At 47.4% G+C, this 9,784-nt stretch overlaps 1 protein-coding gene across 1 annotated transcript; it reads right to left on the bottom strand.

Annotated features, from left to right (window-relative positions):
• Positions 1 to 1,548: 1,548 nt before the first annotated feature.
• LOC112457915 lies at positions 1,549 to 2,424 on the bottom strand. The gene has a single exon (XM_025021230.1). The coding sequence runs from the start codon at positions 2,422 to 2,424 to the stop codon at positions 1,549 to 1,551; it is 876 nt and encodes a 291-aa protein (XP_024876998.1).
• Positions 2,425 to 9,784: the final 7,360 nt, after the last annotated feature.

The raw sequence follows: 9,784 nt of genomic DNA on the forward strand, positions 1-9,784 counted from the left end.
TGCCGTCCTCTTTGATGAATCGCCCGTGAGCCGGTGAGACACGTGGCGGTCGGCACTCGCGCACATGTGAGCCTGAGTCGTCGTGTTGATGTACCCGAATAGAGCTGGATGAGCGGTCGCTTTACATGTTAATGCAGTATCTCGGCAGCTGTAATCACTGCGGTGAGCACTTCGATGTGTAGTCACAATCAAAAATGCACAGAGCACACGTCGTGCGTCTGATCACTGCGCGGCCATTTGTACGACTCTGAATATCGCGAGGAAGACGTTGGCGATGAGCGCGCCCGTGCGTGCGCCAGCTGTCGCGGTGATTGGGCGTCGTTACCCGATCGATGCTGCCATCTGATCTGACGGCGCAGCGTTAACGGAATCTCGAACATTCCGCCCGCCATCAGCAACCTTGTTGATGATTCCTTACTCTTGATCCTTCTTCCGGTTGAAATGGGTAATATGGCAAGCTTGGCACTTGGCCGAGTGAGTGTCGTGGTGGCCGTCTTGAGGGTAACCACCCTGGTGAGTCCACCCTTGCTGGGGTGCAAAGCTGTTTCTCTGGTGAGTGGCCATTTGCACGGTGGAGAGCGTTTGTCGGTGAGCAGCACGATGGAACCCATCTTGATGTTGTTGTTAGGATGATGCCACTTGGATATCGCCTACTGGCGTTGCAGATAATAAGCCGACCATTGTGCCTAAAAATGTTGAACGCGCTGCTGGATGAGCTGCCACCGAGATAGTCGTGAGGTTCCTAGGTCAATCAGAGATGGCTTGGGTATGGTAGTGAGTGGACCTCCAATGAGGAAATGACCTGGTGTGAGCGCTGAGACGTCTTCAGGGTCGTCACTCAGCGGTTCTAAGTGCCGCGAGTTGAGAATGTCCTTGTTTTGCGTAAGCAACGTTGTGAGTTCTTCCGTCGTGAGTAGAGTCTCCCCGATAGTCCGTCTCAGATGAAACTTCAGACTTTACTACCGCCTCCCACTTGCCCCCCCATGTGTAGAGCGCTTGGTGGGTTGAACTCCCATCCTGTGTCAGTAAGTTGTAAAACTTTAGCAATCCGTGATGTTCTTGAGAGCCCTGGATGAACATTTTCTTGAGCGCGGCGTCTGCTCCAATGAATGTTGTCCCGCAGTCCGAATACATGATCTGAGCAATTCCCTTTCTAGCTGAGAATTTTCGGAAGGTTGCTATGAATCCTTCTGATGGGTAGTCACTGACTACTTCGAGGTGAATTGCGGAGGCGGAAAAACAGACGAACACACAAATCCATCCTTTGTATATTTTCACACCTCGTCCCTTCCATGTCTTGATAGTGAGCGGTCCGGCATAGTCGACTTCTTTATGAGCAAACGGACGTGACGGCGTAACCCGAGAGAGAGGTAGTTGACCCATCAGTTGATGAGCACGGATCCCTCTCTGCCGAGCACACACGACACACCGTGAGATACAAGACTTCACCGGAGCCCGTCCGCCGATGATCCAGTAATTGTGCCTGACATGAGCCAATGTCAGCTGAGTTCCTCCAGTCCGGGTGCGCAAATGGGCGTAAGCGATGATTTAGGTTGAGAAGTGGCGAGGTAACATCGAATGATGTTTGTTGTCTTGATCTAGTGCTGATTGGTTGAGGCGGCCGCCAACTCGAATGATCCCTTGAGCGTCTATATACGCAGTCAATCGACTGAATGCGTGAGCAGTTGGTAGTCTCGAGTTGGCCGTGAGCATCTTGATCTCGTGCGTGAAGTATGCCGCTTGAGTAGCCTTAATCCAGAAGAATCTGGCCTCCTCCAAAGCTGAGTGCAAGTCGAGTGGCCTGCGTCGGCGCTTTCCCAGAAGCGATATGAATTTGAAACAAAGAGCTGTTATTTTCAATAACTTGTTGAGAGTTGAGTACCTATATATCAGGTCCCAGTGATAGTCCGGTTGAGATGCGGCCGCATGTAGCGCAATGCCAGGACGAGCCTCATGCGTGCTCAACTCGTCCGAAAGCGCGGGTTGAGATGGCCAAGCTTCAGGGGTGAGTATCCACGGTGGTCCCGTCCACCATAATGAGTGGCTTTGGAGTTGAGCAGTGATTAATCCTCGTGAGGCGCAGTCGGCTGGGTTGGACGTACCTGGTACGTATTTCCAATGTGCGTTCGCAGTGAGCTTTTGAATTTGAGAGACCCGATTTCTCACGAAATCCTTCCAGCGCGATGCATGAGATTTGATCCACGTGAGTGTCACAACAGAGTCCGTCCACAGGTGAGTTGCGGTGACGTTCAACTTCAATGTGGCTTGAACGTATTGCATGAGTCTTGAGAGCAGCAGAGCTGCGGTGAGTTCAAGTCTCGGGATGGTGAGCCGCTTGAGCGGTGCTACCTTTGTTTTGGAGCACACCAATGAAATCGTGGTACCATTTGAGCCGTGGACGGTGATAAATACGACTGCAGCCATTGCCAGTTGAGAAGCATCAGAAAAGCCGTGAAATTCCACTGACGAGGTACTCCATGTGATTTGAGAGGTGCTATCTTGGATGTATCACCGAGGTATTGAGAGCTTGCAAGCTTGTGAGTTCTTTTCTGATAATGAGCCACCGTGATGAGAGCTGGGATGACAGTGGTTCATCCCATTGGAGCTTCATGTAGCCAAAGCTCCTGCAAGAGCATCTTCGCCTTGATCACCACTGGTGATACAAAGCCCAATGGATCGAGTATCTGAGCCACTTCAGACCAAGCGAGGCGTTTGGTGAGATGATCGGTGTGCGACGAGATCCTTGTTGAGAATGTGAATGAATCTTCTTGAGGAAGCCATCGTAATCCGAGTCTTTTGGTTAAGCAATCGTCAATGTAGGTTGTGAGCCCTGGTCCTGTTCTGCTTGAACCGCAGTGAGTACGTCTTGATGAGTCGCGTGCTACCTTGCTAATGGGAAGCCGCCCGCCATGCATAAGTCCGTTGAGCAGTATTGACTACCTGCTGAACGGTGTCGTCGCCTCCAGAATTGTCATCAACATATCGACCGGTGTTAGATGATATGGCACTTCATTGAGTTGTTCATCTATCCAGTGAGTCCGTTGTAACTTTCAGTCATCTTCATGCACGTTGATCTGCCTATACCCTTTGGTGATGTCAGTGGCAACTAAGTGCCGAACTTGTCGAATTCAGAGCAAGACATCGGTGATGTCAAAATGCAGCTTGGCTCCTGTGTGCATGAGATCATTAAGTGAGCGGCTGGATGTAGATGCACTCGAGCCATTAAATACCACACGTCATGTTGTGGTTGCACTGTCTGGTCTGAGCACTGCGTGATGTGGCAAATAATATTGTGTGAGCTGACTGGAAACGGTTGAAGCATTCTTCAGGTGATTGAGCTCTTGATAGAGTATTATAAGCTGATGATGCAGACGTCGATAGTTGTCATCTCGTGAGTGTCTTCTTCGTAAACCTGTCAAATATCGATGCGCAGTGAGATACGAATCGCTAAGAGTATCCGGTGATGATTTCAGTGTAAGTCGAACTGTGTATCGACCTGTTGAATCCCGTGAAACAGTACTCTTGAAATGTTCTTCACATCTTTGCTCGTCAGGAGTAAGATCAAGATTGTTGCTCGCAGGCTCTCCTTCTTGTATCCAGATTTCGCCAGCAAGTCGTCAAGAGCATCTTCTCCCTCCCGAACGGAGGCATGATGCACGGTGGCAATTGCCGATGATGATGTATTAACAGATCCGAAAACGAGCTATCCGAAGAGAGCTGCGCAATTGGCATCAATGTATCTCGTTTGATGATGTTGGGCTTGATGATCTGTCCATATGAGTCAGCTCCAATGATGATATCCACTGGCCGTGGTGTTAGGAGATCTAGATCACCAAGGTTAACTTGGTGAGATGCGGCCATTCCTGTGGTGCCGCGTTGAATGATGGCAGGATGTTCGCTGACGCCTGCAGAACGTGAGCTTGAATAATGACGTCTGATTTTGAGTGAAGTGAGCGGAGCTTAAGCAATGCAGCTGTAATCACTGCGGTGAGCACTTCGATGTGTAGTCACAATCAAAAATGCACAGAGCACACGTCGTGCGTCTGATCACTGCGCGGCGATTTGTACGACTCTGAATATCGCGAGGAAGACGTTAGCGATGAGCGCGCCCGTGCGTGCGCCAGCTATCGCGGTGATCGGGCGTCGTTACCCGATCGATGCTGCCATCTGATCTGACGGCGCAGCGTTAACGGAATCTCGAACAGGACTATAAACGATATATTGACTTAATCATAGTAGAAAATGTAGCCGTCTGTTTACAAATGAAGATGTTATGCATATGATGCTCCGTGTCATCCGATCCGTTAATAACTAGTTTAAAAAGTAAACCACATAAAAAAAATTTAGACTTAAGCGATGAAACGCAAGAATTACTTTGCTCTTATACGTAAATACTAAATTAAATGTAAATTGAAATTTTATTTAATTTCAATCAAATACTTGTTCCTATCATTAATTTTTAATAAATATACACTTTTGCAATTTTTATAAGTCAACATTGAAAGGTTCTCTGATCATTCATTGCATATTTTACAAGTAACATAATTTTTTCCGCGATTCGCGCAAACGGCTCCACTGTGCGCCGGGCCGGCCGAGCGCGGCCGCCGCGGCCGCAGCATATCCCCACTAACTGGCTAGTTCGGACACGAACCATTAGCACGGACGCAAACCATGTGCGGTTACCGAGCGAAACGACGTAGTTGATGCGCACTTTCTCAGGCGGCGCGTCGGAAAATGCGACACAGAAAAATTGACGAAAAATGCCGGGATAACCTCTCTCAGGTTTCTCTCTGGTGGTGCCGATAGTGAAAAAGGGTCATGGCGAAAGAGTAGAGGACTATAGAGGGGTTACAATAATGCCTACGTTGTAGAAGATATATGCGTCGGTCCTAGCAGAAAGATTATAAGAGAGGACGTAGAGAACAAAGGAATTTTGTCGCCGAACCAGACGGGATTTAGAAAAGGGATGGGAACGATAGATAATATTTTTGTTTTAAACTACCTAGTAAACAGGCAGATAAAGAAAAGAGGCGGGAAATTAGTGGCGATATTTGTAGATTTGAAGGCGGCGTTTGATTCGGTGGATAGGGGAGTATTGATAAGAGCGATGAGAGAGAAAGGAGTGAGGGAGGGGTTAGTAGAGAGGGTTGAAGAGATACTAAGGGAAACTAGGAGTAGAGTGAGAGTGAGACGGGAGGAGGGTTTTGGACGGCAAGGGGGTAAGGCAGGGGTGTCCGTTGAGTGCAGATTTGTTTAATCTAGTAATGGCTGATTTAGAGGAGGAGATGGGGAAGATAAAATGGGGAGGGGTGAGACTAGGGAAAAACAGAATATATTCATTAATATATGCAGACGATGTTATGCTACTGGCAGAAGATGAAGGGAGTATGAAAAGTATGATAGAAAGGCTGGAAGCTTACTTGGACAGCAAAGGATTAACTTTGAATACGGGGAAAACTAAGATTCTGATATTTAGGGAGGGAAAGGGAAGGATGAGTATAATAAATTGGAGATGGAAAGAAAAAAAGATAGAGGAAGTGAAGGAGATGAAATATCTTGGGTACACATTGCAGAGAAATGGAGGACAGAAAGCACAAGTTAGAAAAAGAGTGGGGAAGGCAGCGGCAATAATGGTGCAGATATGGGGCATTGGAAAGAGAAGGTTTGAAAAAATCTGGAAGAGAAGGATAGGGTTGTTTGATAAGTTAGTATGGACGGTGGCGAGCTATGGAGTGGAGATCTGGGGGTGGAAGGAGAGAGGGGAGGTGAAGAGAATGCATGAAAGGTTCCTGAGATGGGTGTTAGGAGTAGAAGGGAGGACGCCGGAATATTTAGTGAGGAAGAAGTGCAAAGGGAAAAATTAAAGAGTAGGGCAGAGAGAAGAGCATGTGGTTTTGAAGAAAGATTGATGGAGGAAAGGGGAAGTGTGTTGACACAAAGATGTTTGTGGGAGATGAGGGACAATATAGCAAAGGAAAAGGAATTATCGAGATGGGAGGAGGAAAGAAGGCAGTTCTTCGAAATTAGAAGAATGGATTTGCGGGAACTGATAAGAGTGGAAGGAGTAATAAACTATGATGAGTTGGAAGAAAGGGACAAGGAATTGCAGAAGGTGGAGAGATGGGAGAAGATAGGGAGCGCTAGGTACAATAAATGGTATGGGTTAGTTAAAGGGGGTGGTATACTGGAGTATTTGTTAAAGAGTTGGGGGGAGAGTAGATGGAGAAGATTAGTGCGTTTTAGACCAGGCAATGAGATGAGGGAGGGAAGGTATTGGCAAGATGAGGGCGAAAGAGTGTGTAGGTTATGTGGTACGGAAATAGAGACGTGGGAGCACGTATGGCAGAAATGTAGGGGGTGGACCAAAGGAGGAGGTGGCAGGGAGCATATATGAAGGTATTAGGGGAGGATGGAGAGGGGGAGGAATAGATGAAAGAAGCAAGTGAGAGCATAAGAGCATGAGTGACTGAAAAGGAATTTGCAAACGGGAACGGAAGTCCATGCGATGAGAAGAAGAGAAAAAAAAGGAGAAGAAGAGAAAGAGAGAGAGAGAGAGGGAGGGGGGAGAGAGAGAGAGAGAGGGATAAGCGTGCGGGGGTAGATGGGAGTGAGAGGCGTGCGAGCGAGTAGGTTAAGATAGAAGTTAAGTTAGTGTTAAGTTTGTTTGTATATAAAGATTGTAACTCCAAGAAGAACAATAAATATTTATTTAATCTATATAATCATATACATATAATTGTATATTGAAAAAGAACCGTTAACTTCATTAAGAATAAAGCATTAATAAATTAAGTGTATATTTTTTCAAAAGCTATAGAATTAAAAGTAAAGCGATTTATCCCATATTATAACTTGGCGCTGCTTGACGTGAGACGCTGCCGTGTTTTTTTATACCGTTCGTATACCACTGTTCGTCAAATTTTAAATACGAGAAACAAATCCTATCGGATGCCATCTATCGGATAATCCGAATTTAAAAGTGTAATAAATATAATGCACATGTGTTGTGTTTATATATGGATATATGTAATATACATGGATAAATGCTTTTATATATAATTTATATATAATTTGTGACGTGACAAATGTCACGTCCCTCGACTCAGATGGGAGCTCGGCAGAGGAGAGCGTCAGGGATGGTGCCTTCGCCCGAGGCGGGCGGAGCGCAAGCGTTTTAGGTTAGGGCTAAGATCTTTTTGGCGAGACTTACAGGTAGCGAGAGAGTGCGGAGCAGATGACCAGGGTCACGGGATTGTAACGGCGTATGCCGCACCGCGGGACTTTCAGCAGGACAGCCGGAAGCTCCCGAGGACGGACGCCCGACGGGCAGGTCACGCTGGAGCCCGCAGCCAGCCGGAACAGCCGGGGGCTTGTCAAAACATACGATCAGCCCGCACTAGCGCACTGTAGCCCGAATACGGAGGACCCGAAATGGGGGACGCCTCGACAAAGGTCCCCGTCGAGGAACGGGGCCACCACCGGGATTCCGCCACTGGTCGACGAGCCAAGGCCCGGCCAGCCTGGCCGTCGTATCACCGGGTGATGAGTCGCGGCCTGGACAGCCGGTCTCACGTAGGCGAGTTCAAAATTACCGCCAGCGGATGGAAGCAGCTACGAGGGGCGCCCTAGTAAGGCGCGGTGATCGCCTAGAGGGATCGGTAGCGTGCCAGGGCGCAGCATCTGATAGGGCTAGGGATACCGGCGCGCGGGTGCGCGCGGGCTTGGCGTGGTCCCGCCGGGCCGAAGGAACACCACTGTCGTGCGAGCCAGCAAACAGGGAGGTACCATCCAGCCCTACGACTGTGACGACGAGCTGCCGGATCGGACCAGCGATTGTAAGGCCACTGCTAAGCCCTCGTAAAGTAAGATCGTCGTTATATCCAGGCCCTCCCGGGAGTCGCGTTGTGCCGCGGAAGAATGAGAATCGCCGAGTAGAAGATCGAGCGAGAAATACCGCGGGAGGACCCGTACGGGAAAGTGATCGCGAGTGCCCGTCTCGGGAATTCAAGCGTACGGCCGCCGACAGTCAGCGTGCGTGCAATTTTGTAGTCTTCGTTTGTCTAATCGTGTCGTACTGTAACGATTCGCGTCGAGAATATTGTAAAGATTCGCGGGGAGAGTATTGTAGCGACCCGCGGTAGGAGCGGTTCGCGTTGAGAATACTGTGCGTGGTGGGATGAACTCTCCGTAAGCATCACGTGATCGCGTCGTGGCGCCGGGCGCCTTTCAGTTTTGCGTTCTTTCGGGACTTGCGTAATCGGGAGATTCGCGGTCATTTGGAACTCGCAGAATCAGGGGATTCGCGGTCATTCGGGACTCGCAGAATCAGGGGATTCGCAGTCATTCGGGACTCGCAGAATCAGGAGATTCGCGGTCACTCGGGACTCGCGTGATCGAGCGACCCGCGGTTAATTCGGGAAGTCGCCCTCGGGCGTGCGGGTGCTTCACGAGTATCGTTCTCGGTTACTTTTGCGTTAATTGTAAGTGAATGTTTTTGCGTTCGTCGGTATTAATCCTTTTGCGTGAATTGTAAATAATTGGCTAGTTGTAAGTGCGTAACTTCGTGCGTTTCGTCGGGAGTAAATGTGCTCGGTTATCTCGCGTTTGATTGACAGGGTAGAATTCGTTACGGTTTATGTCGGGAATTATTAATGTACGAAACTGATTGAAATTGCTGTGCAATTCGGCGACGGAATGAGTATCGCGCTCGTGGGGTGACACGTGACGCTTACTCGAATTCTGCTTGTTCGCCGTGGAACACGCCTACCTCCTTCCACATGTTATCTGCATTATTTAAATATATTTGTCTGTTTATTGTTAATCGGATGTGTTAATTGCGCTACGCTCCCTCTCTGCTTCCAACTACGATTCCTCGATTAGACTCACGCCTGAGAGAACTACGTTTTGTGTATCGTGGTGCGAGGAATCGCACGTGGCGCCCACACTTTGAGGAATTCTTTGGTCGAGCTACCTTAAGGAGATCAAGTAGTAAAGAAAAGCGACGGCGCGCTCCGGCCCGGCTGGCAAGACCGGGCAGACATCGTCATTATCGTCATCAATTTATATATAAATTATAATATATAATAACTCATATATAATTATAATCATGTCAAATTGTAGGGTTGTTTGGGGTAATGTGCAACATAGGGTGATGTGCAATGTTTCCGATTCCTGGTCTGCATGTCGACATTTGACAGAACCGCATACTGCCATGTGTTTGTGTCGACAGTATCTTGTTTTAGATAAATAACTCGCGAGATAGCACGCACCCTGGTTTGCTGTACAAAAAGCGAATTAAATTTTTCGAGCTGAAAGTTTTTTTCGCTCTTCACATCCATAGTGATTTCATGAATTGGTTTCAGTCATCTTATAGGTAAATATTTTTATATTGTTAGTTTTTCAAGTACTTTTAGTAAATCCAAAGCAATTTTGTGATTTCCTTACATTGTGTTGGTGTGACGCCAGTCCGCGCAAAATAGCGTGTTTGGGGTGATGTGCAACATGATGTGAAATGTGTCGACATGCAAGGTCGCAACTATTTTACTTGTGACAACTGCGATTCAGATGATGAAAAATAAAGTTTTTTGCGTTTTTCCTTTCATTATATTAATTTTTAAGCGATAAATAAATAAAAAATTAAATAAAAAATAATTTTTTTTTTTGGGTCGATTACAACACAGTGAAATTTTTTGTTCACCAGATTTTGATTAATTTGTATTTAAGAAGCCCAAATTTAACATTTAAGTCAATTAATGTCGATATTCATGCATTTTTTACCTTAATT

The sequence above is a fragment of the Temnothorax curvispinosus genome, unplaced genomic scaffold (genome assembly GCF_003070985.1).
Source record: "Temnothorax curvispinosus isolate PA1 unplaced genomic scaffold, ASM307098v1 QBEX01008434.1, whole genome shotgun sequence".
Classification (NCBI taxonomy): domain Eukaryota; kingdom Metazoa; phylum Arthropoda; class Insecta; order Hymenoptera; family Formicidae; genus Temnothorax; species Temnothorax curvispinosus.

Coding starts and splice junctions, on each gene's coding strand:
- LOC112457915 (XM_025021230.1), bottom strand. CDS start 2,424: ATGGCTGCAGTCGTATTTATCACCGTCCACGGCTCAAATGGTACCACG.